The 17,029-nt window shown below is 47.7% G+C and overlaps 1 protein-coding gene across 4 annotated transcripts in view; it reads right to left on the bottom strand.

Annotated features, from left to right (window-relative positions):
• The window catches only part of Tbc1d30 (TBC1 domain family member 30), a 74,753-nt gene that overhangs the window by 15,248 nt on the left and 42,476 nt on the right, over nucleotides 1-17,029 (bottom strand). For all 4 annotated transcript variants that reach the window (XM_038314768.1, XM_038314770.1, XM_038314771.1 and 1 more), the window contains 4 exons: nucleotides 15,021-15,206; nucleotides 10,481-10,649; nucleotides 8,308-8,476; nucleotides 2,358-2,463 (listed from right to left, as the gene is read on the bottom strand). In XM_038314768.1, the coding sequence (XP_038170696.1) occupies nucleotides 2,358-2,463; nucleotides 8,308-8,476; nucleotides 10,481-10,649; nucleotides 15,021-15,206 (630 nt within the window). The remainder of the gene's footprint in view (nucleotides 1-2,357; nucleotides 2,464-8,307; nucleotides 8,477-10,480; nucleotides 10,650-15,020; nucleotides 15,207-17,029) is intronic.

Genomic DNA, 17,029 nt, shown 5'->3' with positions numbered 1-17,029 from the left:
TCTCAAATGAATTTCAGCACCCATAATGACCACAGGCAGGAAACCCAACATGAAGGTGCCACCAAGAGAAATAAGAGAGAGAAAAGAAAACAAGTCCAGGGGACAGTTTTGGATATAATCCATACATGATCTGGGACAAAAGGGAGAGGCAGAAAGATCAGAAGGAACCCAAAGCACCAGAGGGAACGAGGATAAAATGATGTCCCAGAAAAGCACACCAGAAAAATAACCAACCCTCATGTTTCTCGCAGAGACTTATAATTAATACAAGATAGCACCAGCTGACCATAAACCAAGATGCACCATCTCACCCTCATAAATACGTCACCCATCAGTCTTCCTGTAACAGGTCTCAGAAGCCGGGCCAGCAAGATGGCTCAGTAGGTAAGAGGGCCTGCCACACAAGTCTGACAAGCTCTCTGTGGAGGGACAGAAACAACCCTTAAGGGTTACCCTCTGACCTCCACAGGAATGCCGTGGTGTGCACGCTCCTGCACTCACACAGAATATGCACATCAAGCAATAATAAGGGTTCCTTTAATCTCGGAATCAGATTCTCAATGAGTACCTGATGACTTTGTTTTTTTCCCAGTTTGTTTTGTTTTTTTTTTTTTTTTACCTTGTACCTAAGCCTGTCTAGGGAACAAATAGCCATTCGTTTCCTCCTTACTCTTGTGATGAAGATTCTTATCAAATTACAGATTCTTGGCCAATGGAAAAACTAAGTTAAATGTCTGATCCAATACATTTCTCGAAGATTGGGGCTCAGAATAGCATCATCTGTCACTCCCTCGGTCTTGGGGTTCCCATGCCCACACTGCCCAGACTACCCACACTGCTCACACTGCCCACTGCCCACACCGTCCACACCGCCCACACCGCCCACACCGCCCACACCGCCCACACCGCCCACACCGCCCACACCCGCCCACACTGCCCACACTGTCCACACTACCCACACTGCCCGCACTGCCCACACTACCCAGACCGTCCACACTGCCCACACTGCCCACACTGCCCACACTGCTCACACTGCCCACACTGTCCACACTGCCCACACTGCCCACACTGCCCACACTGCCCACACTGCCCACACTGCCCACACTGCTCACACTGCCCACACTGCCCACACTGTCCACACTACCCACACTGCCCGCACTGCCCACACTACCCAGACCGTCCACACTGCCCACACTGCCCACACTGCTCACACTGCCCACACTGTCCACACTGCCCACACTGTCCACACTGCCCACACTGCCCACACTGCCCACACTGCCCACACTGCCCACACTGCTCACACTGCCCACACTGTCCACACTACCCACACTGCCCGCACTGCCCACACTACCCAGACCGTCCACACTGCCCACACTGCCCACACTGCCCACACTGCTCACACTGTCCACACTGCCCACACTGTCCACACTGCCCACACTGCCCACACTGCCCACACTGCCCACACTGCCCACACTGCCCACACTGCCCACACTGCCCACACTGCCCACACTGCCCACACTGCCCACACTGCCCACACTGCCCACACTGCCCACATTGTCAACACCGCCCACACTGCCCACACTGCCCACACTACCCAGACCGTCCACACTGCCCACACTGCCCACACTGCCCACACTGCCCACACTGTCCACACTGCCCACATTGTCAACACTACCCACACTGCCCACACTGCCCACACTGCCCACACCGTCCACACCGTCCACACTGCCCACACTACCCACACCATCCACACCGCCCACACTGCCCACACTGCCCACACTGCCCACACTGCCCACACCGCCCACACCGTCCACACTGCCCACACTGCCCACACCGCCCACACCGCCCACACCGTCCACACTGCCCACACCGTCCACACTGCCCACACCGCCCACACCGCCCCACACCGTCCACACTGCCCACACCGTCCACACTGCCCACACCGTCACACTGCCCACACTGCCCACACTGCCCACACCGTCCACACCGCCCACACTGCCCACACTGCCCACACTGCCCAACACTGCCACACACCGCCCACACTGCCCACACCGTCCACACTGCCCACACTGCCCCCACTGCCCACACTGCCCACACCGTCCACACTGCCCACACCGTCCACACTGCCCACACTGCCCACACTGCCCACACCGTCCACACTGCCCACACTGCCCACACTGCCCACACTGCCCACACTGCCCACACTGTCCACACTACCCACACCGTCCACACTGCCCACACTGTCCACACTGCCCACAGTGCCAGCACTGCCCACACCCTCTATACCATCTACACTGCCCGCACTGCACACTGCCCACAGTGCCAGCACTGCCCACACTGCGTACACTACCACTCACCTGCATGAGTTCGTGGCTCTGCAGGAGGTCGTTTTCCAGCATCTCCTGGGTGAGACGCCCCATGGTGCTGTAGAATTCATCTGCGGTTTCACAACACTCTATCTGCCTAGACGGAAAACAAGACAGAAAGGGGACTCAGTCAGCGCATTTGTGCTGCACGCCAGACCCAGGCCCACATGCACCTCTCTCATCATCGAGCGGGTGACAGAAGTATGAGCTCCCGCCACACTCCTGCGATGCAGTCTGCTGTGGAGGAAGGAGCAAAACTACCAAGGACAAGGTGGCCATGGTCAGCATTACCACAAACCAACTACTAAGAAGGCTGACTCAGCAAGGTCTTTGAGCCCAAAGTTCAAGACCAGCCTGGGAAACATGGCAAGACCTAACTTTAAAAAAAAAAAAAAAAAAAAAAAAATGAAGATAAAACAAAATAAACACCGAAAGTAATTTTGAAGTAGTCATTACAGAGTGAGCTCCCACCTGCCCTGCACAGCTCCCTGAGCCTCACAGCCCCATAGGGAGCCTTTACTCTTTACTCTTCCCACGTGGCACATCCTCTGTATCAAAGTGCACATCAGTGACCAGAAATCAGAAACACAAAATTGGGAACTGAAAAGCAATTATCCCCTGTAGAAAACTAGTCAAACCTCCTCTGCAGGGAGAGCATGAACCACAGTGGAGTTAAAGAGGACAGGAACTTCTCATTAGTCTACAGACTGTTTTCACAGATGTCACCAAATTCTTCTCGGGGAAGAGACTGCCACCTCGGGAACTATGAGACAGGTGAGATTTTAATCTGTCTTCTAAGGAGGAGGAAAGGAAATGACACAAGACTGGGCTCTGGGAGTCTCCGATTTCTCCAGTACAAAAGTTTTTGCATGCTAGGATAACTCCATTTGCCCACTAACCATAAGGTGTGCTTTGACAGGCACTAATGCTGGGCAATTTTCACAGAGTCGTTAAAAAACTGTAATGAGAAAATCGCAGACTCAAATCCCTCGGTAGCACTGTGCAAATAAGAACGTGAAATACAGTGGGGAAGGGCTGTTAGGGATACAGCAGGGCAAGGGGACATGATGAAAAGTAGTTATGCTTACCCCCTTGGCGGGGGGAGAACAAAAATGCTTGGGACAAGCTTTGAAAAGATGCTCTGTGGTTGCCAAGGAGAAAGCAGCATTGCAAAGGCCTGAGGCGGAGACAGCAAGGCTGTGTGGGACCTCTTTGCTGCCCCGCAAGTCCAGCTGATGTTAATGGGAGGGAAATCACTGCAGAGCCTGAGGGAGCCCATGAGCCTTGAAGGCAGAGCGCTGCAGATCACAGTGGCCCTATCTACCTTCTAAGCCTCTGCAGGACACAAGTGACCCAGGGGTTTTTAGTAGGGAATGATGAAGAGCCATGCCCTTGGCAAGGTTGACCTAGGGGTGGCTTAGCATGTTTGGGGCACAATTAGCAGCACTGAGGAGGACATATACCAAGGGGGAGGTGGTGAGTGTGCTGGTATGGGAAGTCATAGGAGAAAGGCAGACAAAGAGACGCTGTAACAGTGAGGTGGTAGAGAATTCAAAATGGTTCTGCTGAGGGAAGGAAGGAATTCTCGGCTGCAGAAACAAGGCAAGTAGAGGGGCCCCTCAGACAATACAAGGCAGAAGTGTTATTTAGCTCTCCAGAGACCCAAGGTTGCCTACACACGGTGGATATTTTCCTGGTGCTATGTCTGTGAGGAAAGCTTTACAGGCTGTGGAGTCTGAAGCTCCAGGCGGGAGCACCAGCCCCACTTCTCATCAGCAGTGCGACTGTGAGCGAGTTAATTAACCTTCTCGGGATGATTTTCTCACTTGAAAAGGCAGGGAGGAATAATCTCCCCAGCTCCGCCGGGTTATTGAGAGAACCAAATGAGATAATATACTCAAGCTGCCTGCTGTAATGACAGGCGCTGTCAGCACCGGATGGATGTTGGTGGCCTTCCCTTGCTCCTTACAAGTCACGAGCTGAAAAGATGTATAATTATCACGATCAAAACCCCTGAAACATTTGCAGTTCATAAACAGGAGCCATTTCTGAGCATGGGGATTTGCATAATGAAAAGCAACAATTCGGGAGCCAAGATGCCTTGGTTCAAAACTGCATCTCCCACTTACTAAATGGGTGATTTCAGGCAATTCATTAAACTCTGTGCCTCGGTTCTCAGATCTGTAAAATGAAGGTGGGCTGGGGAGATGGCTCCACAATTAAAAGCGCTGGCTGAGTTGGGTCCCCAGCATCCACCTTAAGTGGCTCACAACTGCCATAATCCCAGCTCTCAGAGGACCCAGCACATGGCAAGAACTCCGGAAGTGCCTGTTCTTACTTGCTGCAATTACGATTTTGCCAATGACTATCCTGCCACCACCCAGGAATAGCTTCTGATGTGGCAGGAAGTGAGCAGAGGGGAGCAGTAGAGTCACCCCTTTTTCTACGGCCTCATTGTTGAGGACCAACAGCAAGGGACCAGCACTGACCCATCCTACAGTGCAGCACTCTCCTGAGTGCTCCAGATCGTTACCCAGTAAGGGACCGGCACACTCAGGAAGCGTACAGTGTAGAGCAGGCCGGAAATACATGAGTGCAGAAAGAAATGCATAGGGGGAAGGGAAAAGACAAAGTAGATGGCACAGCAAACCTCACAGAGGTAAAATTGTTGGCTTGTCTGGAAATCGCCGTACAATAAAATAAAGACGAAAGATGACAGCTACGAGAGCAATAAGACAACAGAAGGAGATCGAGGGGATACAGATTGGAAAAGAAGACGTCAAACTCTCAGTTTGCTGATGATATACTAGTTTACACGAGTGACCCCAAAAATTCTACCAAGGAACTTCTACAACTCATAAACACTTTCAGTAATGTAGCAGGATACAAGATTAACTCAAAAAATCAGTAGCCCTCCTTTACACAGATGATAAATGGGAAGAGAAAAAAAAATCAGAGAATAGACACCCTTCACAATAGCCACAAATAGCATAAAATATCTCAGAGTAACTCTAACCAAACAAGTGGAAGACTTGTATGACAAGAACTTTAAATCTTTGAAGAAAGAAATTGAAGAAGATACCAGAAAATGGAAAGACCTCCCACGCTCTTGGGTAGGTAGAATTAACATAGTAAAAATGGCAATCTTACCAAAAGCAATCTACAGATTCAATGCAATGCCCATCAAAAGCCCAGCAAAATTCTCCACAGGCCTCAAAAGAACAGTACTCAACTTCATATGAAAAAGCAAAGAACCCCGGATAGCCAAAACAATACTGCACAATAAAGAAACTTCTGGAGGCATCACAATCCCTGACTCTACTACAGAGCTACAATACTGAAACAGCCTGGTATTGGCATAAAAATAGACAGGAGGACCAATGGAACCGAATTGAAGACCCAGATATTAATTAACACACCTACAAACACCTGATTTTTGAAAAAGAAGCAAAAAATGCCAAATGGAAAAAAGAAATCATATTTAACAAATGGTGCTGGCATAACTAGATATCAACATGTAGAAGAATGAAAATAGATCCAATCTATCACCATGCACAAAACTCAAGTCCAAATGGATCAAAGACCTCAACATAAAGCTAACCACACTGAACTTAATAGAAGAGAAAGTGGGAAGTACACTTGAACACATTGGCACAGGAGACCACTTCATAAATATAATTCCAGTAGCACAGACACTGAGAGAAACAATTACTAAATGGGACCTCCTGAAACTGAAAAGGTTCTGTAAAGCAAAGGACACAGTCAATAAGACAAAATGACAGCCTACAGAATGGGAAAAGATCTTCACCAACCCCACATCAGATAGAGGTCTGATCTCCAAAATATACAAAGAATTTAAGAATTGGTCATCAAAAGAACAAATAATCCAATAAAAAAAAATAGAGTACAGACCTAAACAGAGAACCCTCAACAGAGGGATCTAAAATGGCTAAAAGACACTTAAGGAAATGTTCGACATCTTTAGTCATCAGAGAAATGCAAATAAAAACAACTCTGAGATTCCATCTTACACATGTAAGAATGGCCAAGATCAAAAACACTGATGACAACTTATGCTGGAGAGGTTGCGGGGTAAATGGAACTCTTCTGCATTGCTGGTGGAAGTGCAAATTGGTACAGCCCCTTTGGATATCAGTATAGTGATTTCTCAGAAAATCAGGAAACAACCTTCCTCAATACCACTTTTGGGTATATCTCCAAAGGATGCTCAATCGTACCACAAGGACATGTGCTCAGCTATGTTCACAGCAGCATTATTTGTCATAGCCAGAACCTAAATGCCCCTTGACCAAAGAATGGATAAGGAAAATGTGGTACATTTATACAACGGAGTACTACACAGCAGAAAAAATAATGGCATCTTGAAATTTGCAGGCAGATAGATGGATCTAGAAAACATTTTAAGAGAGGTAACCCAGACCCAGAAAGACAAATATATGTACTCATTCATAAGTGACTTTTAGACATAAAGCAAAGAAAACCAGCCTACAAATCACAATCCCAGAGAACCTAGACAATGAGGACCCTAAGAGAGACACAAATGGATCTAATCTACAAGGGAAGTAGAAAAAGATAAGATCTCCCGAGTAAATTGGGAGATGGGGACCATGGGAGAGGATATAAGGGGAGGGGAGAGAAAGAGAGGGGAAACAGAGAAAAATATAGAGCTCAATAAAATCAATAAAAAAGATGACAGCTATATGATGTTTACAAATACATATATTAATGATTTTTTTAAACCCTAGAATTGATAGTTCCTGGATTTTTCCTTGTAAAAGTTCTTTCCAGAAATAAGTTATAAATAAAAAGTCTAGCTAAAAGCTTTCAAAACAGAGTGGGCAAGACGGCTCAGTGGGTAAAGGAGCTGCCAAGCCCGGCAACTTGCATTCCACACTCAGAATCCAAATGGCGCAAGAGGAGAACCAACTCCTGGAAGTTGTCTTCTAACTGACATATGCCACAGCACCATGCGCCCATGCACGTAAAGACACATAAATAAGTAAGCGTAATTTTTAAAAACATTTACAGCAAAACACTGCCAGTGGTTTGCTAGTGTTCTGGCATGTTGTCATGGATGCCTGCTCAAGTCATTCATGGGAAATTTCTCTGCTTCTTGAGTTGGCTATAAATGAGCAGAAACTGCCATCTTTCTCACTGCCAGGAAGGGAAATAAGTAAAATCTGGTTGGTACCATGCTCTGGCAGAACCAGATTTGAACATCTACGAGATTCCTCATGAATGGAAGGAAAGCACCTTCTATTGGGTCGCTCACTCTGCAAGCATAAACACACCTCCTGCTGGCTGTGCAAGCATAGACACACCTCCTACTGGCTGTGCAAGCATAGACACACCTCCTGCTGGCTGTAACAAGCACAGGTACAGTTTGTGCAGGGACTCTCATTTAATTTCATCCCAGCTCCGAAGGCAGAACAAAGTGAATAATAAAGACTGATAAATAACCCAAGAGCCAGGTGTAATGATGCACACCTCTAATCCCCGCACTTGGGAGGTAGAGACTGGGGATTGGGAGTCGAAGGTCATTCGCCACTTCATAGTGAGTTGAGACTAAATAAAAACTCTGTCTCAAATAAGAAAAAGAAATAATCCCAATTGTTATGTGTGCCGGCAAGTCTGCCTATTTCTTTACAGATACAGCCGTTTCTTCTCTAGCTATCCCCCTCCCCGTTCCTCCTCCAGAAAGCCTGAGGATGGTCAAATCCTGCAGAGACGATCTCATGGAAGCCTGCCATCCCGGACGAGAGTCCCTCTCTCCCAGAAACGCCGGCTGGGCTGGCCGAGGTTCCTGGAGGCTAACACAATTCACCGCAGCCCACAGCTCGCTCGCTCTCACACATACATGCCAATGTTGCGCACTGTAGAGCCCAAAGACTGCTAACACCAGAGTGCAGCTAACACTTACTCTCCCAGCTTTGCCCAGATAGCCAGCGACACCCTCAGGATGATCTCCGAGCCTTCAAAGAAGACTGAGTCCCAGATCTTCAAAACCGTGTGGTTAGGGAGGCACGTGGCAAAGAGAGTGAGAAACCACTGCATCGTGAAGACGTTGGTGAGCGGGGGCTCATAGCCACCTGAAACAAAACAAGACAGAGGTCGCCCAGAACGGAGATCTGTAAGAGGCACAGTGCCCGTTCTTTCTTCCACACCACCCAACCAGTGCTGCTTCCCGGAGGCTTTCCTCAATCCCTTCCCGGCTCTTTTCTCCTTTTCCCCTCCTGTGCTTCTAGAAGAAACATTTTACAGAAAATTCCAAGGCTTGACTGTCATAAATTCTTTGCCACACTTCACAGAGTTTTACCTGAACTAGATCTGGGTCTGCTTATCGAAGGCTGTTTAAGAGTAAAGAGAGTTTTCCTCACCAAAAACATTGGGGAAACAACTGACTGTAATGTCTCGACAACAAACACGAGGGCTGGGAGTAGAGGGGTAACGTAGTGCTCACCTGGCACCTCGGAGACCCAGGTTCAAGCCCCAGCACCGCCCAAACAAAAGACGAAACAAAATGCCAGCAAACTTTCAAAATCTTCTAGTTCCCACTTTATTTCAAATGCAGCTATGATGACTAAAATTCCTTATTATAAATTACTTATTTCTTAAGTTATGTAATTCCCAGATCACAACTGAAAGAAAGAAAATAAGCTGGAAGCCAGGCGGTGGTGGCGCACACCTTTAATCCCAGCACTCGGGAGGCAGAGGCAGGCGGATCTCTGTGAGTTCGAGGCCAGCCTGGTCTACAAGAGCTAGGTCCAGGACAGGCTCTAAAAAAAGCTGCAGAGAAACCCTGTCTCGAAAAACAAAAAAAAAAAGAAAAAAGAAAATAAGCTGGAAAAGTTTCAAAATGTTTAAATGTTAAACAGCTTTAAACGTTAAACTACTTTGAACTAAGTGATGCATAGAAGACGTTTAAAGACAAATCTAAGGCTTGGTCCATTTTGAAATCTCTGACTTTACTAAAAACCTTCCCGGTTTGGGTGACTATAAATGTCCATTAGATTTTTAGATGGATGTTTTCAATGACTGTCAATAAGTACAACTATCTAAGAGTAAGTAAAAACAAAACACACACTTTCTTCTTTCCTGTGAACAAATATTTGGGCAGAGACTAGATTCTGAGGTTATTCCTTGTGATCAGGAGCAAAGAAACTTGAATAAAAACATGGATTTCAATTGCTTGTATCTGCTACTACCTTGAACATACAGTTATAGCACCACCAAGCCATACAAGAAGATCCTTAGAGACACGCAGCTGTCTCAAAACCTCCAATGTATTTTGATAACAACTACATCTCCACAACCCATTCATATAGCTGGGTATGCTGGCACAAACTAGTCACTTCTGTACTAAGAGGTTGAGGCAGGAGGATTTCTGTTAAGTCTGAGGCCAGCATGGGATACACAGTGAGACCCTGCCTCAAAAACAACAAAATCCTTCCATGTGCCCCCCATTATTGTCATTTTACCTCTTTTTTTAGGGGGGTAGTACAAGGGATCAAACCTAGGGCCTCAACACATGCTGGATAAGCACCACCACTGAGCTGCACCTCCAGCCCTGTGCTCCCAGCTTTAAACGATCCAGCCAGGCTGCAAGTGCAGTCTACCACAGCGACCGGCAATCTCAGAAGTGCCCCCACGCAGGCACATTATAGCTAGGAGGGCCAGGGAGCCCAGAGCCACTCTTCTCTAACTTTATTGCTCCTACCGACGTCACGGTCTGTGCCAAACAGCGCTGCACCTGTAGCTCGGTGGTTTCACAAAGTCCTACTGATGCCAGTTTAGCTGACCAGGAAGGCCTGTGCGCCAATCTCCTTGCAGAGCTCAACAGACCCTGTCAGTTGCTGATCTGGAATCAGCACGGTTAGGCTCTCAACCAACTTCCGAGTTTCAGCATGAGGCCCTACATATGTCCGTTCTGTGTCTATCCTATAGGAATAAAAGTATTTGATCACAGTGCCGTCTTTAAACAGAAATATCTGGCAACCTGGGCTTCCATACACTCAGACCTTGAACTCATACACACAGCAGAACCAGAGAAGCCAAACACTTCCCGAAATGTAATCGCCACGGGCCATCGTTACCTCCGCTCTCTTTGTTTGCCGTTTTCTGAAGAGCATCAAGGTGCTGAGACAGCTCGGGGAGCTTCATTCTCAAGAGGTCTCTGAAGACAGCCATGTCCACAGACAGTGCCCGAAGATTATTGACAAAGTAGCTCTCGGGAAGTACCTTGTCTATCAGGTAAATCATAATCTAAAAAAAAGAAGATAACAAGACTACTTCATACCCTCCAGGTTCCCAACAGGCCGAAAGGGAAAAGCACATTCAAATAGACCAAAGCAGCTAGCCAAGGCACACATGCCTCCCAATGCGTCAGAAACCAATTCAGGACTCACCTACACCAGACGCAAGGAGAGGGTGGCATAATTATCTAAGTAACCCAAAGTCAGCTGTGCTGTGAAGTTTCTAGAAGGGCTGCCAGACCTGAGTTCACCCGGTACATAGCTGTGATTACACAACCCTCAGCCTCACGGAAATGAGAAATCACAAGCTCCCAGCTTTCAGCAGGATCCTCGATTCCCGGCCCCTTGATGCCATAGGATTTTACAACCTGGATACGAAAAATCCCAAGAGTGGCCCGTCATAAAACACCCACGCTAAGGCAGGCCTCGAGATGTACTTGTGGCTACCTGGGCTATCAGAGAGACAGACGCCAGCCTTAGAGGACACAGCTAGGTCTTGTTTGCACACTTGGAGCCTGGTAAAATGGCTCCTGTCACACGAGCTCCTCAAATTACTGTTTCATCTGATCAGTGTACTTGTGTTGCCTTTTCCAAAATGTGAGAAGCTGGCTGGGCAGTGGTGGCGCACGCCTTTAATCCCAACACTCAGGAGGCAGAGGCAGGCGGATCTCTGAGTTCGAGGCCAGCCTGGTCTACAAGAGCTAATTCCAGGACAGGCAGCAAAGCTACAGAGAAACCTTGTCTCAAAAAAAAAAAAAAAAAAAAAGTCAGAAGCCACGCAAATGACCCATCAAAGCCCACACCAGCTCAGTGCAGAGCCTTTCCCAGAGGGCCTGAAGGCTGTGTGATGCCCCACTCCCTGGAAGTCCAGCTCACTCCCCCGAACACCAGTAAAACAAAGACCCAAACCACACACAGCTCTGTATGCTCATGGGGAAATCACTGTCTCATAGGATCCCACAAAACCCCATTTTCAAAAAGGAAGTTACTTATTAGCCCTACCCGTTTTTCCCCCACTTGGGGTTTGCGGCTTTTATTTTCCAGGTCTTAGCTCTGTGTATAAGGCACAGCCTCAGGAAATCCCTTTGCAGCCTTCCACACGGGATGGGCAGCCCAAGGAGTCAGACCTTTGCTACGTTAGACTGGGATTTACCACATAAACAGATCACCTGAGAGGCAGAAGCTCGGCCACAGGGGAAAAACAAAATTTCACCAAGTCCCTGCGGAGAGAGGGCAGCCTGGAAGGACCAATGTGGGAGAAGGAGTGGAGTCGCAGGACGGAAGAGCAGATCAGATGCACTCACGGCCACCCGGACCACCCACGGTCCACATACTTGGCCTCCCGTATGCAGGCAACCAACTTCGCTCCAGCGGTGCCACCCAACCCTAACACCTTTGTATTAAGAAATTATAAGCCGGGCAGTGGTGGCGCACGCCTTTAATCCCAGCACTCGGGAGGCAGAGGCAGGTGGATCTCTGTGAGTTCGAGGCCAGCCTTATCTACAAGAGCTAGTTCCAGGACAGGCTCCAAAGCTACAGAGAAACCCTGTCTCGAAAAACAAAACAAAAAAACAAAAACAAAAAAAAAAAGAAATTATGACTTCTTTAAAACGGCAAACAGTTCTTCAGTTGTGTGGTAGTTCTTTTCTGTGCACATGCGCAATGGGGTCCTGTGAAAAGCGCATGCTCACATGAGAACAAGTACATGTGTGGGACCGAGGATGATGCGAGAGACCGGCTTCGGTTACCTCGCACATCATATGCTGAAGCAGAGCTACTAGTCTGGGTAGCTAGCTTGTTCCCTTAGGGACTGCCTTGCCCTGCACCCAGCGTGCAGGAGTGACAGGCAGGCCACATCTACCCAACTGTCATGCGAGTCCTGGGGATCTGAGCTGCTTATTCCACTGAGTTACTTTGTTCTTAGCCCTCTGAGCCATCTCTCTAGCCCCAGTTATGTTAATAATCCCATAACGTGATAAAACCCTAGGTGTAAAGTCATCTCAAATTCTGATATGAAATCATAGGAGACAGCCCCCCTCACTCTACCCACAGCTGGATTTCAAACACCAGGTCTTACATCCTAAAATAAGATGAGGAAGGAGAAAGGGGGCACTTGCGTTTTTTTAACACTTCTAAACAAGCCGTAGGTGCCGAGAGGCAGAGGTAGCGGCAGGCTTGTTCCTATCGATTCCCCTAGGTCGTTTAGCTCGCAGAGGCTAAAATAGCTGCTGGAAAAACAGACCCGCAATCATTTCCTGAGCAGGAAGGTCCCCTCAAGAACCCAGCCTTCCTCTGCCTGTGAGGCGTCTACCAAGGCCCACACATCCCCATGTGGCATCCCACGGCGTCCTCTGAACTCATTTTCCGTCTTATTTTGTTTAGTATTGGTTTTGTTTATAGTTTTTCTTTTTAAGCAGGATCTGACCTTGAACTTGTTATAAAGCCAAGGCTGCCCTTAAACTCCAGATCCTCTGGCTAGAGAGATGGCTCAGTGGTTAGGAATATTGGCTGTTCTTCCAGAGGACATGGGTTCGATTCCCAGCACCCACGTGGCAGCCCACAACTGTATGTAACTCCAGTTCCAGAGAATACAACACCCTCACAGAGACATACATGTAGGCAAAACACCAAAGTACATAAAATAAAGATAAAATCATTTTAAAAATAAAAAAAACTTCTGATTCTCATACCTCCATTTCCCAAGTGCTGGGATTATAAAACATGTACCACAAATCCTAAATCTCAATTCGGCTTTTCTTGTTTTCTTTTGTTTTGCTTTGTTTTTCAAGACAGGGCTTCTCTCTGTTGCCCAGGCTGTCCTAGATCCTGCTCTGTAGACCAGGTTGGCCTCGAACTCACAGAAACCCGCCTGCCTCTGCCTCCTGAGTGCTAGGATTAAAGGTGTGCACCACCATCCCTAAGCCCCAATTCAGCTGTTTTACGTGTCTTTAATTTCTCAGGGTTATTGAGCCCTTTTATGATCTAACCAGGATCTATGCGCTTTTCCCCAACCCTCTCCGTGCCCCTAAGCTCTGAATCACTTATCCTAACTCTTCAGCAGAACGTTTCCTACTTCAGACTCGAAAATTATACCTGAGAAAAACGGCTAAACCTGTGGACTTACCTAAAGTAACCTTGTCTGGGCTACCCTCAAACTCACAGACATCCTCCTGTCTCTGTCTCCCCAGTGCTGGCATTAAAAGTGTGCACTACCATGCCCATCTAAAATTGCTTCTTAATTTAAAGCACCTCAAAAGTCACACCCTGGACCTGTCACTGCCTTTCCCTCTCCCTGACATCGCCTTTTAGATGACCATGCAGCTTCGAAGTTATTGCCTTCAATATATAAACAGAAAACGTGAGGGGGTGAACGCACCTCAGGTTGGGTTTATAATTAAGTCTACCGTGATATATAAAACCAGAAGGAACATTTGTTTGTTTTTCCATGTCACCAAGATATTCCCCCCAGTCAAGCAGGTGGAGGTTTGAAGACAAAGATTAAATCTCATACATCACAAACAAACAGTCAACATCCGCTTGGAGATCCAGCTATGAACTGGAAACTCACACGGCCTTAAGCAAAGGAGCAGTGGTGGCCGCCACGCTTGCAAGCCTTTGTTTTTCATATGCCTCTGTGATGGCTTCAATTCAAACAACCCCAGAGGCTCATAGATTTGAAGGTTTCGTTCCCGGCTGGCAGACTGCTTAGGAAGGAAGAATTAGGAGATGCGGCCTTGTTGGAGAAGGTGTGTCACTAGGGGTGAGCTGTGAGGTTTCAACAGCTCAGGCCAGACCCAGTCTCTTTCTTCTCTCCCCGTTCTCTCCCCCTCTGTCCCTTCCTTCCTCCCTCCCTAACTCCCTATCTCCCTCCTGCCTGCAGATGTAAGCTCACCTACCCCTCCAGCACCACACTGGCCTACCTGCCACCACATTCCCTAGTTTATAAACTCATCTGGTGGAAATGTAACAGCACATGGGACATTTGGCTGCAAATCTCTAATCTCTTCTAATTTGCTCACTCGGAGGATGTTAGCCACCAGTTTGGGGTAGGGGACCTTACAGGGCAGGAACAAAAAAGCCTTCAGCCAACCCCCATCAAATGCTTGAGACCCCTTCAGTTCAACAGCCTGTGAGAAATTCAACCTTGCCAACAACCCGGCAAATGCTCCTGCCATTTGAGCCTTCAAATAAGATCATCTGGCATCATGAATGTCAGAGTGATATGCCCTTGAGCTGGAAATGTATGTCACCTGACGTGGCTTTAATTAAGGAAATTCTATCACAGTGATTACAAAGGGATCAGAAGGGAAGAGGCATCAGAGGGGAGAGTTACAGTACCAACTGCAGCATCCAGTTGCCTTTGTCTGAACCTGATACTCACTTTCAGGGCATCTCCCTCATTGCCCTCCATCACTTCCAGAATCAGAGCAGCTAGGATGTTGAAGCCTTGGCAGTACCCGACATTCTTGTTCCACCGGGCGTACGCCAGCAGCACCCGCTTCAAGACCACCCTGTCCTGCTCGGCCTCCTGGCCACAGTAGGAGCTACAGCCCGTGCGGTGCAGATCCTGGGGAGGGAGGGGAAAATATGTTGACGGGGCTACTGGGACCCTGGTCTCACCTTTCCTCCCTCCCTCCCTCCCTCCCTCCTTCCCTCTTCCTCTCCCTCCCTCCCTCTCCCTCTCCCTCTCCCTCTCCCTCTCCCTCTCCCTCTCTCTCTCTCTCTCTCTCTCTCTCTCTCTCGTTTTTTGAGACAAGGTTTCTCCAAACCCGAGCCTTGGATTCTGTCCTGGAACTCACTCTGTAGACCACGCTGGCCTCAAACTCACAGAGATCTGCCTGCCTCTGCCTCCTGGGTACTGGGATTAAAGGTGTGTGCCACCACCACCTGGCTTGATTTTGGTTTTTAATTTATAAACAATTTATACACAGGAGCCAGAACACTCCTGTGAATTGTGTTTTCCTACTGCTTTCAACCATGCTGCCCCGAGAAAGAGACAGGAGAGCTGTTTTTGTCAAGCAACTGTTCTCAGAGTGCTTCCAGAATCAACACAAAGAGTGACTCAATCAACAAAACTGCATTACAGTTTTGCGTAAGTGGAGAGTCTTTTAAAGATGTCCATTAGTGTGTTTGTATATACAGTCATTTCAGCACACAATGCAGGATGATAGCATTGATCCTTTGAACAAAATATGGTATGAGGTTTAGAGGTTTAGCTGCTAAAATTAAACAGCAAAGTCATTATAATACACAGACACATCATCCTGTGCAGAGCACACTACGAAAACACCTGCTGTGCTTCAATGTGCACTAATATCTTTAATTTAATTACCAAGATGACACCATGGTTTTCAGGAGAAAAGATCATTTTACTGATGAAGCATTTGTTTCAATGAAAAAAATAAGAGATCCTTTTTAATAACGTGATTGTAAGATGTGTTTTGCCTAAGCCGGTCACTGTGATGCTCTCCTTTAACCACAGCACTCAAGAGGCTGGGACGGGCGGATTTCTGTGAGACCAAGGCCAGCCTGGTCTGCATAGTGAGACCAAGTCAGCCAGGGCTACACAGTGAGACCCCCCCATCTCAAAAGACAAAACAAGAAAAAAAAACAGCTAAACAAAACCGGGCTAGAGAGATGGCTCAGTGGTTAAGAACACTGGCTGTTCTTCCAGAGGACATGGGTCCAGTCCTGAGCATCCAGATGGCAGTTCATAACTGTCTTAAACTCCAGTTCCAAAGGACCCATTGGCCTCATCTGACTTCCATAGGTACCAGACACGACAGTGATTCAGACACGCATGCCGACAAAACACCCACACACATAACACAGACACGCATGCCGACAAGACACCCATACACATAACATAGACACGCATGCCCACAAAACACCCACACACATAACACAGACACGCATGCCCACAAAACACCCACACACATAACACAGACACGCATGCCGACAAAACACCCATACACATAACACAGACACGCATGCCGACAAAACACCCACACACATAACACAGACACGCATGCCGACAAAACACCCACACACATAACACAGACACGCATGCCGACAAGACACCCATACACATAACATAGACACGCATGCCCACAAAACACCCACACACATAACACAGACACGCATGCCCACAAAACACCCACACACATAACACAGACACGCATGCCCACAAAACACCCACACACATAACACAGACACGCATGCCCACAAAACACCCATACACATAAAACAATATTGCTTGAAAGCGCACTGCCTTAGTTCATAAGTTAAACAGAAAGGGACTATTTCAAATATGAAATTTTGTCCTATGCTGAAACTTCAAATAAAGCATTAGAACATGGATAATGCAAATGGCTTCACAAGCAATGTGAA

The sequence above is a fragment of the Arvicola amphibius genome, chromosome 17 (genome assembly GCF_903992535.2).
Source record: "Arvicola amphibius chromosome 17, mArvAmp1.2, whole genome shotgun sequence".
In the NCBI taxonomy this organism is placed as follows: Eukaryota; Metazoa; Chordata; class Mammalia; order Rodentia; family Cricetidae; genus Arvicola; species Arvicola amphibius.
This window is presented reverse-complemented; position numbering and strand designations above follow the sequence as displayed.